Source organism: Mirounga angustirostris, unplaced genomic scaffold, assembly GCF_029215605.1.
Source record: "Mirounga angustirostris isolate CCGP_5_RB_7025 unplaced genomic scaffold, mMirAng1.0.hap1 SCAF_7, whole genome shotgun sequence".
Lineage (NCBI taxonomy): Eukaryota > Metazoa > Chordata > Mammalia > Carnivora > Phocidae > Mirounga > Mirounga angustirostris.
This window is the reverse complement of record NW_026991715.1, coordinates 94,352,797-94,376,290: the sequence shown is the minus strand read 5'-3', so window position 1 is coordinate 94,376,290 and position 23,494 is coordinate 94,352,797. Positions and strand designations below refer to the sequence as shown.

General features: G+C 38.6%; 1 protein-coding gene across 8 annotated transcripts in view; it reads left to right on the top strand.

The window, feature by feature from the left end:
• The window catches only part of RANBP17 (RAN binding protein 17), a 323,809-nt gene that overhangs the window by 242,884 nt on the left and 57,431 nt on the right, over positions 1-23,494 (top strand). For all 8 annotated transcript variants that reach the window (XR_010413224.1, XM_064596582.1, XM_064596579.1 and 5 more), the window contains 3 exons: positions 9,556-9,659; positions 15,592-15,680; positions 23,035-23,142. Coding sequence is in view for 7 of the 8 variants with exons in the window: in XM_064596582.1 (XP_064452652.1) it covers positions 9,556-9,659; positions 15,592-15,680; positions 23,035-23,142 (301 nt within the window). In the remaining variant the exon portion in view is untranslated. The remainder of the gene's footprint in view (positions 1-9,555; positions 9,660-15,591; positions 15,681-23,034; positions 23,143-23,494) is intronic.

The window sequence follows — 23,494 nt, the reverse complement described above, 5'->3', positions numbered from 1 at the left end:
TTTTATCAAATTGCTCCTTGGCTACACTAGATGAAATGTTCACTTGTATAAAGAACAGAATTGAAAGCATTTCATCATCAGAATGATGGTATTTAATGTTGGCAATGTATTTCTATATTCTAAGAAATTATAAAAATTAATGCAAAAACTCTCTTCACAAGATAACATACATACAGAAGAAAATGGGTGGCCATCCATATATGCACGCATGTTAGCCCTTCCAAGAATCACTTAAAGTTCCCTAGGTTATTTTTAAATTAACTTTGTCAATCTAATAAACTAAAGGAAAGATAATATTACCCAAGCCAGTAAATGGAGACCCTCCAGGGAGCTGTTCAGTATAAAATACTTGAATAAATAAAACCTTCTATTTTGTTTAATTTGAATAGAGGTGAATTCAGTTGACAAATATTGGAGAAGAACTACAACAATGCTCTTTGTTTTGTGGAGTACTGAATATTATTCATTGCAAGTTAAGTTTTTACCAACCACAAACTTAGAATTACTAGTGTCACTAAAATTGTTTTTCCTTGGTGTCCCTAACAGTTGCTTTTCTTGGCCTTTTTATGATTGCACCTTATCTTGAACTACTCAGATGAGAAGCATGTTGCTAGGATCTGAGTGAGCAGTGTTTTCCTCAGATACTCAGACTCTAAGAAAAAGCCCTATCCTGTAATGATCAAGGGAATGTTAATATTAAAATGTTATTTATAGACATTAAGAGATATTTTCTCTTTAGGGAGGAGCATGCTATAATATTTACCTACCTTTGTGGCTTTTAATAGATAATTGGCACCTGAAGATATCCCTAGCTTAAATTTGAGGAATTTTAAAGAAAAAGTAAATGACTTGAATAAAAAGGGAAGAGTATTCTAGAAATAGCTACTAATGATAAAAGTAAAAATATACAGAGGAAGGAAACTTTCCTTTTCTCTATTAATAACAACTAACATTTGTTTATAAATTTATAGTCTGCAAACCACTCTCACATTATTCTGTTTGATCCTCACAACAGCCCACGTGAAATAGGTATTATTGCATTGCTTATCTGTTAGAAAGGTGAGGTTCAGAGAGACTACATGACTTGCCCAAGGTCCGTCATATAACCTGTAGCCCTGTAACCACACATTCACTTGTACTACACTATTACTTCACCTTTTTATATTCTCAATCAATTAGGAAAGGTAACTCTTTCTTTTTTCTTTTTTCTTTGAACTGTTGGGACTGAATGATTGATTTGAGGCTTGAGGGCAGTGAGAAGAAGGGAGAAGGGATTACTTTCCAAGCTTCTATCAAATAACCAGATAGATTCATGTTTATTATTTGCCCTACATAGGTATATAATGGTTCTCTGGTCAGTGAAAGTCAAATGTAGTTTTTTAAAATTTGTCCTCATGTCCTAATAATTGGCCAAAGCATAATTATCCTCATGGATAAAAAGAAACAGAGGTAGATGTCCCAGAAGGGTTTAGCAAGTGAGAAGCTTGATCAGAAATAACTAATGTTCTGATAGGAAGAATACATCAATATATCACCGGTGTCCATGACTTGGCAGAGACTATCTGGAAAATAGACATGGGGGGCGGGGGGACTGGGCAATAAGGGGTAAAGAAGCAGCTGGAAATACTTAGAATCTATAATGAGATAATTAAGACTAATTAGCCGGCCCTGTAGGCAGAAAGCAGCCCATTAAGTCCAGATCCAGTTTTAATAACTTACCTGGTTTTGAGGGTAGAGAGTCCAGAGCACCTCAGGGAATGAGATGCTTCAGGGATGAAACTTTTAGGGTAGGTTTCCTAGAAAAGGAGTACAAGGGTCTGCAATGGGCAGTGTATTTTTCTTTTGAGAACTATAATAAACATTCTGGTTCCCTAGGGAGAGGAATTAAAGGGAGCCTCAATTTTCTCATCTATGAAATGGAGATGTCTAGCGTAAAGAATTGTTATGTGCTTTAAATAAGATAAAGAGGTGTGAAAAGGCCTGGAACAATTCCTATCATGAAACAAGTACTCAGTATATATTAATTAAGACAGAAATATTTATTGGATGTACAATCAGGGGCACTGACTGACACCAGGACCTCAAAATGAGGCAAGTTCAGTACCTATCATGCAGTTACTCTGCCTTCAGCACTTGGGCTCTTATTTTCCTACAGAAGCGGGAGCTGATGACATTTCCTGACAGGTCCTACAATAGCCTGCCCTCCCTGAAGCCCCAGTCCTATCACAGCCAGCTACACCTCCTAGGCTGTGTAGGGAGAAACTGAAAGGAAAACTAAATTTGGGCCCCAGTTAGCTCTGGCTAGGCACCTTTCTCAAGACTTATTCTAATAGAACTGGAGACGTGCTATCCTAATGAAGCACTGGGGAACAGCAGATGATGTGGGCCTAGGCCTGCAAAAGTCACTGGCTCTTTTGATAGGACCCAATGATGCTTGGTTTTAAATAGATTATTTTCCTCACTCATCTGCCTCTGTATCTTCTTATTTATCTCCCCTCTTAATTCTCCGTAGTTTGGAACAGAGAGCTTCATAGCATTAGATGTGACCTTAACTAATGTTACTAATATTAGTAATATTACTAATTACTAATACTAGTTTCCTATTACTCCCATTACAAATTACTGCAAATTGAATGGCTCAAATATTACAGATTTGTTATTTTACAGTTCTGGAGGTCAGAAGTCCAAAATGGGGTCTCAGTGGGCTAAAATCAAGGTGTCAGCAAGGCAGCATTCCTTTCTGGGGCTCTGCAGAAGAATCTGTTCCCTTGCCTTTTGCAGCTTAGATGCCACCTGCTTTCCTTGGCTCATGGCCCCCTTTCTCCAGCAACATCTGGTCAAAACCTTTTACTGCCATCTCCCTGGTTTTCCCCGTCTACTTTTCTCTAACGCTTTCAAGGACCTTTGTGATTACCTTGGACCCATCTGGATAACTCAGAATAATCTTCTATGTTGAAGATGATTAACAACCTCAATTCCCCTTTGCTTGTAACCTAACATATTCACAGATTCCAAGGATTAGGACATGAGCATCTTCGAGGGGCCGTTATTCAGCCTACCATACTAACCTGTCACTAATACCAAAGTATTTCACGCAGTAGTTATCATATAATAAATCCTCAGTAACCGTTGGCTACCATCATTTATTATTATGATAATTATTTGTACTATTAACTTCTCCTTGACTACTGCCCCAAATCCCCAGTAATCCAACCTCTATATGCATTTGAATTTGAGGAAATGAGAAGTTTCACTGTTCGGCATACTTTTAAAGGTGGAGAGAATTTTGTTGATGGTGGTTTTTTGTTGTTTGGGGTTGGGTTTTTTATTTTTATTTATTTATTTATTTAGTGAGATTCACATGCCATAACATTCACCCTGTTAGACTATAAGTTCAGTGGTATTTAGTACATTCACAATATTCACAAGGCTGTACAACCATCACCATTATCTAATTCCAAAATATTTTCATCACCCCAGAAAGAAATCCTGTATCTTAAAGTAGTCATTCCTTATTTCCCCTGCCCCTGGCTCCTGGTAACCACTAACCTACTTCCTGTCTCTATGAATTTGCCCATTCTAGAAATTTCATATAAATGAACTCATGTAATATGTGGCCCTTGTGTCTGTCTTCTTTCATGTAGCATAATGTTTTCAAGGCTTATTCATAGTTTAGCATGTCTTGGTACTTGGTTCATTTTTATGGCTGACTAATATTCCATTGTATGACTATACCACATTTTGTTTGAACAGTTGGGTTTTCACCTTTTGGCTGTTAGGATAATGCTGGTATGAACATCTGTATGTAAGTTTTTATGTGAACATACCCTTTGAATTCTCTCAGGTGTATACCTAGGAGTAAAATTGGTTAATCAAATAGCAATTCTGTGTTTAACTTTTTGATTAATTGCCAAGCTGTTTTCTACAGTGGCTGCATCATATGATATTGGCTGCACCATTTTACATTCCCACCACTCAGGGTCTTAAATTATATAAAATAACAAATGAAGCGTCTTAAAAATAACATATCTGAGAGCCAATATACTAAAAAGGTTACTGTTAGTATTTTATTTTATTTTTTAAGATTTTATTTATTTATTTGACACAAGGGGTGGGGAGAGCAAGCACAAGCAGGGGGAGCAGCAGAGGGAGAGGGAGAGGCAGACTCCCCGCTGAGCAGGGAGCCCGATGTGGGACTCGATCCCAGGACCCTGGGATCATGACCTGAGCTGAACGCAGATGCTTAACCAACTGAGCCACCCAGGTGCCTCTCTGTTAGTATTTTAATGTGACTTCTCTGAAGGGAAAAAAAATTGAAACTCCTAAAATGAATAACTTTCTGTTGAATCAGATCCTCAGAAATCCAGTAGAGGGGATTAGATTTGGGTTTTACCGAAAAGCTGAAGAATTTATCATTTTTATTATGCATAACTGAGAACTTAAACAATGTTATGTTATTATTTTTCCTGATGCCAATGAAAATATTAGTCTGTAAATTGGCACTTCACCTTCAAATCATACTGACTTCTGGGCTCTGGTCAGAAAAAAAATGAGCAGCTTCAATTATTATTCATAAAATGATCATATACATTTGGCGTATTAAATATATGACTGCATACTTGAATATGAAGTTGTAAAAGAGTGAACTTGTGTATTTCTCCTTTCCTGTCAGAAGCAGTAATTGATACCTCTAAGAGTAATACAAATAAGGAAAAAAATCTCTAATAAATGTTGTATAGAGTTTGTTTGCATGACATAAACAAAAATGACCAGTTTTCCAACTTAGATAATACAACGTATCACTTTGCAATAAGAGAGGAACAGTGCTAACTGAAACATAAACATTTTTGTGGAAATAATGCACCAGTGTATCATATTTGCCTATCTTAAACTCAAATGATTGTTGAGGAATCCCTTTCTCCCTACCAGAACCGATGTGATTGTTCTGCACCCTCTTCTTTTTTTTTTTTTAAGATTTTATTTATTTATTTGACAGAGAGAGAGATAGCGAGAGCAGTAACACAAGCAAGCAGAGGGAGAGGGAGACACAGGCTTCCCGCTGAGCAGGGAGCCCGATGTGGGGCTCGATCCCAGGACCCTGGGATCATGACCTGAGCTGAAGGCAGCCAACTTAACCGACTGAGCCACCCAGCCACCCCTCTTCACCCTCTTCTAACTTCATGCAGCTCTAAACTCAAGATTCTGTAACCCTGACTTCAGTGCCTACCTCTGATACCGTCCACCCCTGTAAAGACAGGGGAAAGAACATGAGCTGGAGGTAAAGCCGATGGAATTGGGGATCCAAGTCCACTGACATATACCAGCCCAGGGTTGTTGGGCAAACCATTTAACCCCTTTGAGCCTCTCTGTTCGCATGTAAAATGAAGGAAATCATCATACAACTCCATAGGATTGTTGAGACCGTTAATGATTTGCAGCAGTGCTTGGAACCTAGGAACAGCTACATTGGTGTCTGTTAAGTAAATCAAGTATTAAACTCATTGCCTTCACATAATAAGCACTCAGGAAATAACTACTGTTCTGTTATTCAGTCACTACACAACTATTTCTTGAATGCCAGACCCTATTCTAGGCACTGGGGATGTAGTCGTGATCAAAACAGATGAAGTTCCTGCATCAAGGAACTTACATTCTATTAGGGAAGACCATGAATACATATGTGAATATACAGCGCGGTCACAGTAAGTCCCATAAGAAAAATAAAGTAGATTATGGGAGTGGAAAATGGGTGGGGGTCGGGGCGAGTTTTACAGTAATGTTTTAGGTAGAGAGGTCAGGGAAGGCCTCTCTGAGGATATGACATTAAAGTAGAATTGCTGTTTACATTCCTTTCTTTAGTATTTGCTCTTTGACTTCTCCCTGCACATGTTGGTGGCTTGTCTTCTGTGCCTTGATTTTCCCATACCTCAAACTTTGATTGAGGAAAGAGATGAGTCAGGAAGTTTTTTGATCTCTAGCTCCGTGTATTAAGTGAAGGGTTGAATGGTAAAGTCCTGAATTTATCTTTGTTCTGATTAAATATCTTTATCTTGGGAAAGCTTTGCTCCCAAAGGAAGGGTATTGGGGGACAACCTGGTGGTCACGCTTTATTTGAACACCGTAATCACCTCTCTAGGTCCATATAAAGCTTAAAACAACAAAAATGTTAATGGCTCTCATTTATCCAAAACCAGAATGCTAACAAGTAGCAGAGCCAGGATTTGAACTTAGAACCTTCAAAGCATCCACTCTTTCCTGTACCCTTATCTGCCTACAGTGATTGTTACCACTGTTCTCATGAATAATTCCGTATTTAGAAGATACGTTATCTTAGGAGAGTAAGAATACATCATTTAAATATAATGTGTATATATATTATATATTTAAGGATTTGATAATGTCTACTTCAATTAGCTATTGTATTATTCATATCAGGTATTAAGAAAATAAGGGATTTTTTTAAATTCACCTTTATTTTCATTCAAATACAGTATTTCCCTAATACATGCCAGGCACTGTTCTAGGTGCCAATACTATATAATGCTAGCACCACCCTACTATTTATTGAGCATCTTCTATTTTTCATGTGTTAGAACATTAAATATTCACAAAGATAGGTATTTTTATCCTTATTTTGTAGATGAGAAAACTGAGACTCAGGGTAATTAGTGAATATCCGAAGTTAAGCAGTAAGGGGTGGAGCCAGACACTGGTTCTGTTTATTGCTGAGCTTTACCTGCCTACATCATTCTCCTTCACTGAGAAATGCAAAGATACAGTCTCAGCTCTCCAGAAGCACAGCCAAAGATACTATCAGTGTAGGCTGACAAATCTAATAATTTACATACACACATTGTAAATTTTATTTTATTTAATCCCCACAGTAACCCTCATCAAATGGTGGTAGTGCTGGAATGATGTTAGGCATTATTATTACTATTATTAGCTATATGCCTAAATATCTACAAATTCGAGGCAGACTGATCAATGTTACCTATTGTCAAGAGTAGACAAAATGCTGTGGCATCCCACAGGGAGAAGGGGGATTGCTTGTGGGGGGCCTTAGGGAGTACTTGCAGGTGAGCTTAGCTCAGATTGGGAGAGCTGCTGTTTCACCTGGGCTTGGAAAAGGAAGACCTTCTGTAAAGGTCTCTAATGTTATCACCAGCTGACAGAGGATGTAGCTAAGAGGAATAGCTTGGTCGCATAGCCAGTTGACAGAGCAGGGATTATAATCTGGTCTGCTTTACCCTTCACTTAGAGATCTGACCCTTGTTTAGAACAGCATACCAGGAAAGTCTCATTGACCTTTTGATATCTCTTTGTGAACAAAGCTAAGTCCTTGATTCTTTTGGACTCTGGAAATAAAGTGCATAAGGTTAAAGGGGAAAGAGAAGTAACAAAAGATGAGGGTCAGCCAGATCAGCCTCTCCATAAGAGGCTAAAGATCCTGATTGTTCCATTGACCCTCTGTGTTATCTGTAGAATGATGTACAGACCAGTGTTTCTCAAATATTTGCATACATCTGAATCACCTGAAGGGCTTCTTAAAACAAATTTCTAGACCCACACCCCCAGGGTCCCCGATTCAGTAGCTCTGGGATGGAACCCAGGAATTTACACCTGGTAAGTTCCCTAGTGATGCTGATGCTGCTATGTCAAGGACCAAACTTGAGAATCACTGATCTCTTCTCCGAGATCTTGTTTCCTCTCTAATGCTCTATTTAAAAAGTGATAGCATCGAAATCAGGAGGTCTGGACCATATAGGGTCACTTCCTAAGTATGCTACTTTGAGCAGGTCACTTAACCTTCCTCTGCCTGTTTCTTCATCAGTAAAGTGGGGGGCTCACAATTCCTGTGGCATTGGATGAAGGAAAGAATCAACTCTCTCATTTAAAAGAAACACCTTGGGGCGCCTGGGTGGCTCAGTCGGTTAAAGCATCTGCCTTCAGCTCAGGTCATGATCCCAGGGTCCTGGGATCAAGCCCCACATCAGGCTTCATCCTTTTAAAAAAATTAAAGAAAAGAAACCCCTTGGGACGCCTGGGTGGCTCAGTTGGTTGAGCATCCAACTCTTGATTTCAGCTCAGCTCATGATCTTGGGGTTATGAGATGGAGCACCGCATCGGGATCCACATGCTCAGTGTGGAGTCTGCTTGAGATTCTCTCCCTCTCCCTCTGCCCCTCCCCCTGCTCACTCTATAAATAAATAAACAAACAAATAAATAAATAAAATCTTAAAAAAAAAAAAAGAAACCCCTTATGAAAAGAATACTATATAACTTGTCAGTTGTGTAGCCAGGATACGGAAGCAACCTAAGTGTCTATGGATAAGGAAGATGTGGTACGTGCGCACGCACACACACACACACACACACACACTGAAATATTGCATAGCCATAAAAAAGGATGAGGTCTTGCCATTTGCGACATGAATGGACTTAGAGGTATTATGCTAAGTGAAATAAGTCAGACAGAGAAAAACAATACCATATGATTTTACTCAGGTGGAATGTAAAAAAAATGAATAAACCAAAAGCAGGATCAGACTATAAATACCAAGAGCAAACTGATGGTTGCCGGAGGGAAGGGAGGTGAGGGGATGGGCAAAACGGGTGAAGGGGAGTGGGAGATACAGGCTTTCAGTTATGGAGTGAGTGAGTCAGGGGAATAAAAGGCACAGCATAGGGAGTGTAGTCAATGATACTGTGATGGCATTGTGTGGTGACGGATTGTAGCTGCAGTTGTGGGGAGCAGAGCGTAACTATAGAGAAGTTGAATCACTGTGTTGTATACCTGAAACTAATGATAACATTGTCAACTAAAATATAACTTTTTAATAAAAAACAAATTGCGATTTGTGCATATCCATGTTTGAAGTGAAGATTCTGTTTTGATAGAATCCTTAAGGAAACTGCAGTCTACATTTCAAGGGAAAAAACAATAGAAAATGACTTGTTTCTATAAAGAAAAGGAAGCTTGGTGCAAGAGGAAGTGTACCCATGGAGAATGTACTTAAAATCCAAATGACCCATGAGGGACCCCCATCTTATTTGGCAGATAAAAGTTTCTCTGCTATCTATTTAACAAATTAATAAAAAAGAACATAAATAAAGGGGAATAATAACTTAGAGCTTTCTGGGCACCTGAGTCTTTGAGCCCTTTAGGGCCTTGGCACCTAAAGAGAAGGGGAAAAAAGGATCCCTGTCTCTGAGGCTTTGAAAGTGGCTTTCCTTGAGGCATTGGGGAAGCTCTGGGGGCACTAAGAACTGAAGGGCTGAGATGCCTGGGGCATGAGTCTGTTTGATCCAATAAAGAGCCAGAAAAAAAAAAATGGCTGGTAAGTAATTTTGCTATTTCATTTGGTGCAAAAGAGAAGGCAAAACACAGGAATATTCAATGAGCCAAACAAAGTACAAAATACAGCATGAGTGTGAATGCAGACTGACCCTTTCCCAGGGACATTTCTAAGCCTGAATGAAGCACTCACTGCCTAGGCTAATGTACAATAGCATGCATTTTAAACCATGGTGACCCTTTTGTTTTTCTGATAGGCGAAGATGAAGACGAATTTGAGAATTTCATGCTGCCTCTTACAGTCTCTTTTGAAACAGTATTACAGATATTCAACAACAACTTTAAACAAGAAGATGTGAAGGTGGGTTTGTTCCTAAATGTGATGAAAGATGCTTTTGCTCATGCTGGGATATCTAGATCCACAAAAAGGTTTCTGCATATTTGTACGTGCTCTGCGCCTCATCAGTCTTGCTTCCTCAATTGCATGTGTCTTTGAGTTGTACTTTTCGTGTAAGTACTTCTTTAGTTTCTTGTACAAATTGACTTTGAGGTCAGCGAGTGATTTGGGGCAGTTTATGATTAGATGATTTGTCTCTTGTGGCAGTATCTTTAAAAGAACACTTCTCATGGGTACACCACTTAAAGCATCTCTCTTCCCTCATCTACCCTGCACTGTATGCCTCAATATATTTATATGGAGGAATGCACACATACTCATGCTAAAACACTACATCTCTAAATATTTTTTTAAACAAGAATTTATATAAATCAAGACATTATTAAATGGCTAGGCATATATGTATAAATAGGAGCTGGTCTTGAAGTATTGCATTCTTAAACTGAACAAAGTGATTAGGATAACTGATAGCTAAATAAGGTTTTTATGTGCCTGTGGGAGCCGTATTAGGATTGATTTGACAAGTCAGTTCAGCTGTGGCAACAGTCATAATATCTAAGACAACATTATGTTTTATTAGTAAAATCCTTAAGTGTAGCAAGCTGTTTGTGACAAAACAGTCCCATATTTTAATGTGGGGGGTGAGGAACACAAGATCTGCAAAATAGGAATAGCATCTTCTGAAATCATAATGTATCTGGGCTATATTAAATAGATTGACACTGATTATTATTTTTAAAAGACTAATAAATGTACTCTAGAGGATGCAGGCACCTTTGTTAGTGATGCTCAAGTCATATTTTATTGTTATTTGGAATAAGTCGAAAACATTAACCATCATTTTCCATGGCCTCTCCTCTCTCTAAAATATATATATGCATGCAGTAAGAAGCCAGATAGTAAAACAGTGGCCTTTGATGATTATTTTAGGGAAATTCTTCTACCAGAAAATAATTAGCCAAATGCGATACCTTTTGAAATAGTTTTTGAAATTAATGTTTATCAACATGCAATAGTCATAGAATTTTAAAACCAAAAAGGATCTTAGAGATTTTCTTTGTGTTCATCATCTTGTGAAAACTCTTCACCAGAGTTTCTACTCAGGTTAGCTGTATTTTTTAGATGTCTTCCAAATATTTTGAAGGACCAACAAAAGCTTTGCAGCTTTAAGGTGGCTCTCCATGCCCTTTATATCCGAAAGAAGCAGTGAGGTTGAAAAACACCATCTTGATAAAAATTACATTTGTCTCATTTGAAGATTTCATTATACTCCAAGCCCATTTTGATGTAATCCCATCTAGTTTGATAGAAACCATCTTCCTAGAGTCATTTTTAATGGAGTTCCAGTGATATATCCCTAAACCAGCAAGTTCTTAACGACCCTGGAAAGTGACTGCTTGATTACACTTTAACGGTATTTGCAAATAAAATCACAAGTAATTAAGGGGAAATCTCCAGGCTTTTGAGCAAGTTTGATGCATGATAACTGCCTGATTCAGCTTCATCTAGAGTAATGCTGTGTAGGCAACAGCTACTGAGATCAATAGCAACGTAATGATAGTGGCAGAATTAAGTGAGTAACCTGAGAACTGTGCCTCAGAATGCATGCAGCTGCCGCGAACCAAGGCCACACAGTGCACTCCGTGCTTCCGTCCTAAATGTTCATCAAAAGACGCCCTGCAGGAAAATGGAGTTAGATGCTCTTTATTGCTGATCGTGTCTCTTGCCACATTTATCAGGGAAATTGGATTAGCAGTTGGCAGCTGCAGGTAGACAAGATTCTGCAGTGATTAAATATGCAGCTTGGCTGCATTTGTTGTGACAGACCTTTAGTAAATTCTACTGTAAGCACCATCTGTCTAATTTGTATAAAGAAAACTTGGTGCTTTAAGCTACCGATAAAGAACTAAATCTGTTGCTTTATCATAAACAAAACTTTTGCACTAAATGCTTTTAAATGTAATTTATTAGGTTAAGGCTATTTTTCTATCATGATGAATAAATAATACATGCAAAAGTGCTTTCAGGTACTTCATTTTGCAAGTACTAGAGATAAAAACAGTTCTGTTTTGTTCTTCAATAAAGTATTTAGTATTCCAATCCACAGGAGGTGATGCTGTTAAAATATCTCTATGAAAATGCCGCAGGACTGCCAAATTCATTTAATTTGCAACCCTTACCAGCATTTTCTAGCTCCCTATTTATAGATATTTTTCAAGTGCGGGTTTTAGGATGAACATAAGCATCAAGGACCTATGTTGCCAAATTGAAATATGGTTGTGAGGGACGGAAATGCTGCAAAGCTCTTAAATTTATAGCTTTGTTTTCTTAACTTAGTCCCAATAAAATTGAAGAGAACATTGAATTTTTGTCTTGGGTTTTTCTCTTCATAGTAAAGGGAAAAAGAAAGAAAATGCTGTGACAAATCCTGGCTCTAAAGCATTAGTTCAAAATATATGTGTTCCCCCCTGTAATTGTATCCACAGTAAAATATAGTCCACACTCCCTTGACTCATGCATCATTTTTGATTTGGCCATGACGTCATCGAGTTTAAGGAAAATGAATGAAAACTTCTCGGAGGAAGAGGAGCAGTTAAATAGGAACCTGCTATCTTTAGTCCCTTCGTAAAAACTCCACAATGTTAAATTATTTAAAATCCTTGATTTTCAGCATGCGCACATTAAAAGTTTTCGCACTAAGTGCCAAATGTTGCAAACAGCACTTTAACAGAATGATTTTGCTTTGATCCCTGTAGCAGTTCCTGAATAATTTATCACAGGTTATTGCCTTAATTCTGGAGAGGGATAGAGCAATAAAGGCAGATGAAAACACTCCAGTTGAAACACCTTGGGGCCTGCTCATTCCTCTGACACGGCTCTTTTGTTGGAACTATTTAGAGGTTATTAAGATGTGTCTCCAGAATTAAGAGTATGCTGTAAGGATGAAGACAGCCATCTTAATTCTAAAGACAAAGCACAATGACCCTTCACCTTCTTTTTCTTTGTTGTTATTATATAGTGGAATTATGAGGATAATATTATAGCTGCCCCCAGTAGTGCCACTACAATAAAGGGTCTGTCAGACTTGCCATTAGAAACCCTGTTTGGGGGGTCAGGGTGGAAGGAGCCGCATTTCAGCTGTTTCCCGGCCCATTTGTCTCACGCTTTGGCACACAGACAACTGTTCACCATGCAGCATGCTGAAGCACTGAGCGGTTTCTCCTAGAACTATCCAGAAGGCATCCTTAAGATCAGATACCCCAGACCTACCCGGCTCCCCAAACCAGCCTCACTAAAGACATAGGACCAGTCAAGTGTGGACCAACTATAGGAGAAGGGCAACTTTTGAAATAAACCCCTTTGTACTATTTTAAATGAGATGGTGAACCGTGGCTCCCCCTTCCCTAAATTTTGGTCAGACCGCCTCTTGTTCTCTGAGATTGCTTAGTAGTCCAGTTGAACTTCTAGGTAACAGTCGGCCTGTCTCATGGCAGAGCTGGGCACGTTTTGGCTACCAAGAAAGTACTCCCTCAGTGCTGAGTATCTGTATAGACTGTTACAGTACTCTTGCTGCCGTAAGATACATGATATTGTCTGAGCATAAGAAATCTATTTCTTGGGCGCCTGGGTGGCTCAGATGGTTAAGCGTCTGCCTTCGGCTCAGGTCATGATCCCGGAGTCCTGGGATCGAGTCCCGCATCGGGCTCCCCGCTCTGCAGGAGGTCTGCTTCTCCCTCTGCCTCTCTCTCTCTCATGAATGGATAAATAAAATCTTTTATAAAAAAAAAAAAAGAAAGAAATCTATGTCTTATTCACATGAACACTGCATTTTCCTGTCCAGTCGAATCTATCGAAAAGATACAGTTAGCTCTTACATTGTTATATGCTTCCTCTGCTCTGTAGTAACATTTTCTAAAAGTAAACATTGATATGATTTCATAGATGCGAGTCACTTAGAGCACTTTTATTAACTTGGCATCTTTTAAAGAAGAAAAATTTGTGATAGAGTAAATGTTAGCCTTTTTTGTGTAATGAAGATGGTCTAAAGATATTTTAAGAGCCCTTTGCACTAGGCATGAAGAAAGTGAAACTCCTGGTTCCTGTTGACCAGTTTAGAGCTGAATGTGGGTGCCTTATGTATATGTGAAAACTTAATGTCATTTGAAAGCATAACCTGTAACCTGTACATATTTTTATTATACATAATAAAAATAGAAATGCCCACTATCATAGAAAGACTGCAGAGCTACGTACTCAGAATAGGATTGTTCCAAGAAGGCTTCTGAGAAGACGAATTTTGTTCTGGAGGCTGTGAGAAACGTGGAAATCTACAAAAGAGGGGAACAGGTTCCAGGTGGTGAAAATAGGTTACACTAAAAGGCAAAACGGCTTTTTTTTTTTTAAAAAAGAGCAAGTCACATGAGAGAACTGTAAGGAGGTGAGCCGATTCTAGACTAACAAGGACTAGTGAGGTATGAGAGGAAAAAGAATGAGTCATTTAAAGAAACAGAAACATTAATTCAGGGTTTACAGACTCAGAAATTCAGATTACCATCACTTTAGAAACGGTTAGGCGGTTAGAAACTAAATATTTTATAAACGATGACTTCTGGTTATATCGAGTCACCTTTTAGGTACAAGGTTGGGGGATGATCAGAAATTGCAGGTACTTCTGACAGATAAACGGTTATTGTACTTTGAGATGTTATTTAGCCATTAAGATGAGGCTTACGATTCACTTCCAAGTCCTTGATGATCATTTAAAGGCCTTCCTATAAAGAGGTTTTCATTTCTTACCAATGTGTGAGGAAAAAGAAAATCTGGTAAAAAGAAAACTTCAGAGCCATTTCCTGGCAGAATCTTTCTACTGAAACAGTATCTTCAGAAATCACAGTTGCATATCTCAATTATCCCACCCCCTTGTTTTGCAATTATGTTTATTTGTGCTCTTTGTTCTGACATTCTAGCATCTGTTCCTGGGTTTTCTTTTTCTCTTCCCAAGCATCATCCTAAGGACAGCTTAATTAAGAGTCCGGAGTACAAGTCAGGTCTCTTTTATTTAAGAGTCAAGTAGTTTTTTTCTGTCTCTCTGAAACTAAATATTTATGGAACATTTAGTACGTGTCAGGCTCTTGTTAGGCATATTTACACAAATTTATTAAACTTATTCCTCACAATGCCTCTGTGAAAGAGGCAATAGTAGCCCCTTTTATAGATGAGAAAACTGAGACTGAGTGGTTGCCTTGCCTTAAGTCTTACAGCCAAGCAACAGAGCTGGGACTCAAATTCAAGTCTTCTAATAACCAGTACAGATCTCTTTTCCTTACACCTTTTCCTTTTCCTTGCTTGGGGATTGTGAATGCCCTTCTCGGAATGTCATGGTAGCAATAGGTCACCTGGCCAGTTTTATTTTGTCCTCGGTGACTAGAGATATTCTTTCGGGATCTTTAAATGCCAGTGTGCTTCCAGGATAGACTCTAGGTTGCATAGTGGACTGACTGCATGCAAGCTGGTGTGGTTTAAGATTTGCTATTATTAAATAACGTCTAGACCCTGTGCATCTCTGTTCTGTGGAATTATCAATCCTCTTCTCCCCCCCCCTTTTTTTTTTCTAATTTGGCATTATTCAGAAACAAAGTATATTAAGAATCCAAATGTTCCTAAACTACTGGAATCATGACTTAGCTCAATTTATAAGAAGCAAAGTCGAGTTGGTCAGCAGATTTGATGGTCTGCTTGTTTAAAAGGCTCTACGGTTTTCTATAGAAAGGGATCTGAGCGAGACATTTTAGCTAATGAATCAAAATCAGATATGTGGTCATTATTGCCTGATTATTACTCCATCTGCTCTGTGCTAACGTGAAAATCAATTACTGTGTCTCTTTCCCACTGACAGCGTATGTTGATCGGGCTGGCAAGAGATCTTCGAGGGATTGCCTTTGCACTGAACACAAAGAGCAGCTACACCATGCTGTTTGACTGGATGTATCCTTATTACAGTGTGACAATACCAGCTCCGTGCACAGAGGGGTGCCAGGCCCCTCGCTTTCGTTTAATAGTATGGCACAGTAGGGAAGAGGAAACAAAGCTAAATGAACTAATGTGTAATCAGCTAAAAATTACAGCACAGTGGCAGCAGTGCAGATAACTGAGCACAGCATTTGGAGACCCAGCTCAGAGAGGTCACTTTTTGGTGCCATTAAATATTGACAACTTAAAAATCACATCCCCAAATGATTGTTTATGTAGGGATTGCAGGGATAATCAGGCCAACATCTTTAACTCAGGATCAATGAATCTTACCATTTGGCATTTTTCGAGGAGATTTGAATTTCTACTCCATCTCAATTAGCAGGTTACTTTATCTCTCAGAGGCTTAATTTATCATGCTACAGTTTTTCGCCATCATGAGAATATTAATGGACGTGAAAAAGGGGAAATAAATGGTCAGGATTTTTCATTTGGTATAAAATCTGAATTTTCCTTTGCCAAGGCTTAGTACAGAGAACAACATCAGTAAACAAAGAAACAAACAAACATCTCCCACAGAAACACCTCTTCACGTAAGAGTGAGACGAGCATGGACTTTGGTGTCAGACCAGGTTTGAAATCCAGCACCCCACTTGCCGTGTAAACCTTGGCAAGTCATTTCACCTGAGTCTTGGTTTTCTCATCTAGAAAAGGAGACATCCAGTATCACATAGCTCACTGTGACCCTTAAAATAGGTAACACACTTTGTATAATGTCCGGAACGTATCTGGGAGTCATAAACAGTTGCTATTAATACTGTTTTAATAATATTGTATGAATCCTCCTTGATCCTAACAGGAAGTGACAATTTACACAAGTCGTATAGGTGTAATATGTTTTCATGTCTTTATACATAAAACCATCAGAACACCTAAAAAGAATTCGATAGCCTTAAAGCTGTTTTATTTTTTAAATTACTCTCTTTCTCAGTTGGCTCTTGAAGTCCTTCTTATCCAAACTTCCTTCATAAATTGAGCTGCAAAAGAAACTTCTTAAAGGCAGTCTTTCCCTATGGATGCCACAGTTAGGCCAAAAACATAGCTAACAAGGGGTCTGGGCATGTTTTAGGGCGAACTCTACGCATTAAAAAAAAATTTTTAACATTAATTTGAATACTGACTTACATTTTTAGTTACTATTAAAACCTACTTCATCAGATATATGTGTCCATAGAAGGGTTAGAGATAAGAATTTTCCATGTCATTGAAGAACCATGTCTTTATATCAGCATACAAAGTACATGTACAGAGACTGTAGTTTTTAACATGGGAAGTCCTAAAAGTCTTTTAACTATGAAGAATAAACTGAAATTACATACGACCTTTTATTTATCTAAACATAAATGGAAGCTCACAAAGTAAAAACTTTCATTTATTTGAAAAATCATAAAAACCTAGTTTTGGCACTTTAAAATTGATGGTGATCTTGAAACCAAGCTGTAACTCCAGGCCTAGTCCAGCAATTAATGTTTCATGTTTCCCTCCTCAACAGTTCCAACCAAGAATCAAGTCCAGAACCTTTCCCCTCAGTGTCAAAGAATATAAATATCTGCCATAATTGATACTGCCTAAAATTCATAGAACATATTATAATTGAAGTTTTTAATTAAGTCTGTTTTCCATTTCCTCCCTAAGCTTCGTCTTTTGGGCACCTAGCTGAAATGAAACTTTTGTCCAGCAGATGGCAGACAATAGCGACAATAGCAAATGGAAGGCCTTGGGACTCAATGTTTTGTTTTGAACTGGAAACTATTGTCTCCTCCATGTGACCATAGATGTTGATGTTATTAGGGTCAGTGGTGGAGGGCGAAGTGTTAGTTATGCAGGAAGCTATGTTAGATTGCCGAACAGGATGGCTTGGTACCGGCTTTGCTTATAATAATTGAGTTTCAGTAGCAAATCAGCTTCCTTGGGAAAAGGCCAAAGGCTTTTCATAATTGTATTGACAACAAAATGAATATGATAAATGGTGTTCATTCAGTTGAGACAAGATTTATAGTTTTCCTTTGGGCAAGGGATGAAGAGCAAATATTTATAATAATAGTAAAATTTGTTTAAAAGTTACATTATTTGATAATTCAAAAAGCTTTATTAAAATATTTTGAAATACTTTAAGCAGTTTCAGGTGATAAGGTATAGATTCTTTTCAAAGTATTCTAGTAAAGTAAAAATGAATAAGTATATGGTAAAAAAAAAAAAAACAACAAACATGGATATGAAAGTCATTTATTCTTCCTGAAATATTGATATGTCAAACCGTCAGTGATGATTCCCACATTACTGCTGGGGAAAGTTTATTTTTGCTTTTTATCCACACAAATGTGTGTTCTTTAATTTGTTATACAGTCCTTAGCATGCAGAAGAAATGTCCTGTAAGAGCATATGTCATCTTAAAGTCAAAATGCATTTTATTTATGACGATTATTTGATAAAATGCTATTTTAGTGGTTAGCTATTTAATTCAAAAACATTTCTGTAAACACTGACTGCATTAACTGCTACACGAACTGCATTGCTTATCACTGTCCTTCCAAAACCAAATTGCCTGCAACTACATAGCAAACATGTTGATAAATTGTTCTGTTCCTGGAGAATTGAAGAATCGTTGATACACTTCTTTGCCCCTATAGTGAGAACACGACAATATAAAAGCACCTTACCTTGTAGTGCATTTAGTCACCTTGTTTAGACTTTTCCCAGATCATACTTAGACTGCTGAGTGTCAAAAATCCAGACGGCAATTGGAAAAAAAAGAGAAGAAAAAGGAAAGTGTATGATCGTCATAACCTGATCTCTGAGTCCACTGGTTTTCAGTCAGGTCATGAGTGCTGTTTATTAGTATGCATAAACACATCATACAAAGACAAGACCATGTGGAGGGATATAGAAGGGCACAAACCTCAGAATAAAACAGTCGTGGATTCCAGTCCTGGCTTCACCACTTAACCTGTGGGGCCTTGGGGAACTTCCTTACTGTCTCAGAATCAGTTTTCTCTTCCACAAAACAGGGTTAATCATACCTGTCTCACAGGTATAGTGTAAAAAGTGAGTGAACTGACATCTATAAAGGGCCCACTATAATGTCTGACACAAAGTAAATACTCCACCACTGTTGTTAGTTCCTCTCCTTGATATGGGATGAGACAAATGAATCCCATTTGCTCACTTATTCAGCAAATTTGGCTAAGGACTGTGCTAGGTTTCATGAGGGATGTAGATTACTTAGACTCAAATCCTATCCCAAAATGAGCTTGTAATTAAATAGAGTCTGTTAGATACCTACATAAATGACTGTAATAAAATATAGAAGGTGATGAGTGCCATAACAACAGATACAAATAGAGTGATTGCATTTAGCTGGGGAATCAGAAAGGGCTCTGTCAAAGTGCAGATATTTCCCTGGATCTTACAAAACAAGTAGTAAAGTAAACCTGAAAAATCACTGTTCAGCAAGCATTGTTTTAAGTACTATGTGTCAGGCCTGAGGAATGAATAAAAGGATTGCTTTTTACCAGAATGAGTAAGATGGACGGCTCTTTAGAAGCTCACAATCTAGTGGATATAACATACTAATATTCACTAGTATAACATACTAATGAACAGTCAATGTGTTGTCACAAAGATGTATGCAAAGGGCCATATGAACATGTAAGAGGAAGAGATTGGCATTTTGGGCCAAAAAATAAAAATTAAAAAAAGTAGGCTTCCCAGGGAAGTGAAAGTTGGGCAAAGTGTTGAAAGTTGAATAGGCATTTGCTAGACAGGAGAGAAAGGAGAGACTTCCAGCAGCATTTGGCTTTGTGGACAAAGGTACACCTGTTTTGCATTCGTGGAGTACCTTTAAAATAAGCTGTGAACTGGCAGGCTGTTTCTCTTCTGGAATCACATCCTCACACCCCTATCTCCTAACAGTTTTAAGAAAAACTCCTTTATTGCCTTCTAGGATATTTCTGTGCTTCCCCTACTATGAGATCCCAGGGGGAGAGAATTACGTTTTTACTCATTTCTGTTTTCTTGGGGCCCAGCACATAGTAAGTTAAACTAACTCTGCGGTGGGTGGATGGATGGGTGGTGGTTGTCAAAAAGGAAACCCCATACTTCTCATTTTGTTGTATTTGGCATCTGATTAAGGCAATGTCACATCATTAATGCTTATGATCTTTCACTTATCTGATGGAGACGTTAGGAATTCATCAAGAAGGTTTAGGTGAAAGCAATAGGTCTGTGCCTCTTCTACCTAAGGGCTCCCACTGTCTTCCTGCTTTCCATATATACGTAGTCCTCACAGGCCCTGGAAAATTAAACTCTGAGAGAAGGTTCTGCTTCTCACCCTGTAATCTGAGTCTGGCACTCTTGCTCTGAAGCCCTTTTCACCTCCCTGCTCGGTAGGCCTCTACTCTGCTTCCCAGTAATCACTCATTTTCTCTGTGGCAGTCACCTCTGTCAGAAGCATATTAGAATTGGCCCGACTCTCATTCCACACAGAAAAGGGAGCATCCCCTCATATCCCCCGGCTTTCTCCCATAGTGCATGCAGTGTGCTCTGAAAAATAGGATGGGCCTGATGCCTTTAGAATGCCTGGCAAAGGGGCTTGCGTGGGCCTAGGATACTCTGAGATTCCGAGACTTGGGTCTTTGCCGTTTCCTGACAAGCCTTTCCAATGCTTTTCCACCAGTGATCACCAAGTTCGTGCTCAGGGGATCTCTTGATGGAATCCTTTCTCACCTGTGCTCCTCTGGCACTGCTTCCGAATTTTGGTACCCAGAGCATCTCTACTAGATGTCAGCCACTCACACTTGAGGATGAATTCCCCAAGAATAAAAGCCACGCCTTACTTGTCTCTGGATCCCTCACCCCTAGTGCAGTAAATAGCACATAGTATCTATGCTCTGTTGAAAATAGCATATTTCCGGGCGCCTGGGTGGCTCAGTTGGTTAAGCGACTGCCTTCGGCTCAGGTCATGATCCTGGAGTCCCGGGATCGAGTCCCGCATCGGGCTCCCTACTCGGCGGGGAGTCTGCTTCTCCCTCTGACCCTCCTCCCTCTCATGTGCTCTCTCTCTCTCTCATTTTGTCTCAAATAAATAAATAAAATCTTTAAAAAAAAAAAAGAAAATAGCATATTTCCTACTACATGGAAAAAACAGTAAGTTATCTGACAATAGCCAAGATAGAATTAATAATTAAGTTCATTGATTTCATTTTTTTTTCCTTTTTATCCAACTGAAACCTTATGTATACACACTTCTTATCTCCCTTCTCCACCTTATTAACCTTTGTAGTACTTTCTAACATAACATATATGTCTTTTATTTATTTTCTGTCTTTTCTTATTAGAATATAAATTCCATGAGGGCAGGAATTTTTCAGTGTTTGGTTCACTGGTGTCTCCAGAGAGTCTAAAACAATGAATAGATAGTTCTACAAAAGGCCTTCAGTAAATACTTGTTAAGTAAATTCTTTCAACATATACAAATACAATATATACAAATACAGAGACTTAACATTGTATATCTGGGGAGACGAAGTATTGCCTTTTGCAATTTTAGGGAGCTTGCCACTCTTAAGGGATTAGAAGGCTTATTTTCATTGGAAGAAATAAATAGATAGTTCTAATCGAATACGCTATACCTCATTTTAAGGTTGACAAGTTTACAGCAACAAATATTTATTGGAATCAACTTTGCGCCAGGTCCATGTGTACAGCAAGTGCCTTGGTCCTGCCCTCAAGAAGTGTATAATAGAATAGGAGAGATAAAGAAATACAAAAGCACTAGCTAGCACAGGGTACCATAGCCATACATAGGAAACATACCTAACCAAGTCTTAGGGGAGGGGGAGGCCAGGGAGGCTTCTGAGGGACAAATAGCAATAGCGGGGGGCATGGTAGGGAAGCACAGTCTGCCCTTTAGAAACTCACTTTCTAATAGGGCAGGCAGATAACACAAGCAAGCAACCCTAGTAGAATCTGTTGTTAAGAGATACGGGGTCAGAGTGCTCATTGAACGTAGATGAGGAAGAGATTGATGCCTTTTGGCAAACGAGACAAAGTTTCACCATCCCAGGGGAAGTGAACTTGAGCTAGGTTGAAAGAGGAATGGGTTAAAGCAGAAGAAGCCGAATGTAGAGGAATGGAGACAAGAGAGTTGGCATCTGTGGATTTGCAGAGAATTAAGAACAGCTGAACCATGGATAGGGCAGGAGTACAAAGAGATGAATCTGGAGGTATGCAGGACTGGGTCTTAAAGATCCTTGTATGCTATCCTAAGGAATATGAAATATATTCTAAGAACAGGGGAAAAAATAGTGATCTTTTTCACCATGGAGATCTCTACCCATACCACACAGGGAAGGAACGCCATTAAGTGATTCAGTTCAGCACTTTCATTGAAACAAAAAGACAAGTACATTGGAAAACATCAGAAAGAGAGAGACCTAGAGAATAGGAAAAGAAAAAGGAAAGGAAGGAGTGGCACAGCAAGAGTTTTTTTTCTGCTGCAGTTTTAGGCCTTAATTTTCTATTTATGTGTCCATTTGTCAAGGAGGAGGTCAGTTATGGCTTAAAGGGCCAGTGGCAGTGAGGCAGGTTTTCCAGGTTCCGATGGTCTCCGCCATTGACTTATCAGAGGCATACACTTCTTACTATTGATGAGGACGTGTGAGAATTTCTCCTTGGGTGTACATGGGACTACCTTTTAGCTGACCCTGAGTATATTAAAAGTTACCCGAAGCTTTTCTTCAAGCTAACATCTCCAGTGTTCCCTGGATCAACTGCAGTGGGACCAAGCAGAGCAAGTCAACAACTTAAAAAAACAAAAAGAGAATAGGCAGTTTCTAAGCTGAAAGATAGATGTATGAGGGTTATTATTACTATTTCCCTCTACTTTTATGTATTTTCAAAATTTCATAATAAACATTTTTTTCTTAAGTAGTTTAATGCCCAAGAAACTGGTATTAACAATTCAAATATATCTTTATCCTCATTAAATTTCTCTTCCTTTCCTACAGTATTAAGCACAATTCTTTAAATGTGTTACTTACATGATACTTTTGGGGTGTGTCTTTTATTTATAGTGTGTACCAAGAATGAAGGAACATAATGTATGGGATATGTTACAAAGAAGAGCAAATCATTTACAGTCCCCCCAGAAATGTACAGCTGTGCAGGTTAGGGAGAGCAATTTATAAAATTGCCATTGTATACTAAACATAGAGCAAATGTGGATTCCTTTTTTGCTTTTTAAGTGCCACTAATTTTCAGGAACAATATTTCTTTTGACCCTTAAGTTCTTTAACAGGCTTTTTAAAAGGTACCCCACATATCTTCCCATTCTTCAGAGGACGATCGAGCGGTGGTATGGAGAGCCAGCATGTACCACTCCCATCTTAAAACTTATGGCAGAACTGATGCAAAATAGGTAAGAAGTGCACTGGGAGAGAAAAAAAAAATCGCTATTTGGCAGCATCTCCAGAGGTCAGATTTTCCTGCCTGCTATGTGTATATTTAAGGCTTAGCAAGAACTCAGGAACCAGAAGGTTTAAAATAACTGGTGAAAGCAATAAAATTAGAGACATAAGGTTGAGACCCCTTGGGAGAAAGAACTTAGGTGTGTGAGGTGGAAGACTACCACCACCATTATTTAAAATATTCAAAGCACAAATGGAGGAAGGGCAGCTATTTTTACCGTTTCAGGGCTTAGCTGAATTCTGTAGACTTTTAAGGCAGAAAAGAAGTTTAGAGGTCTCCGAGTTGAGCTGCTTTCTTTATGA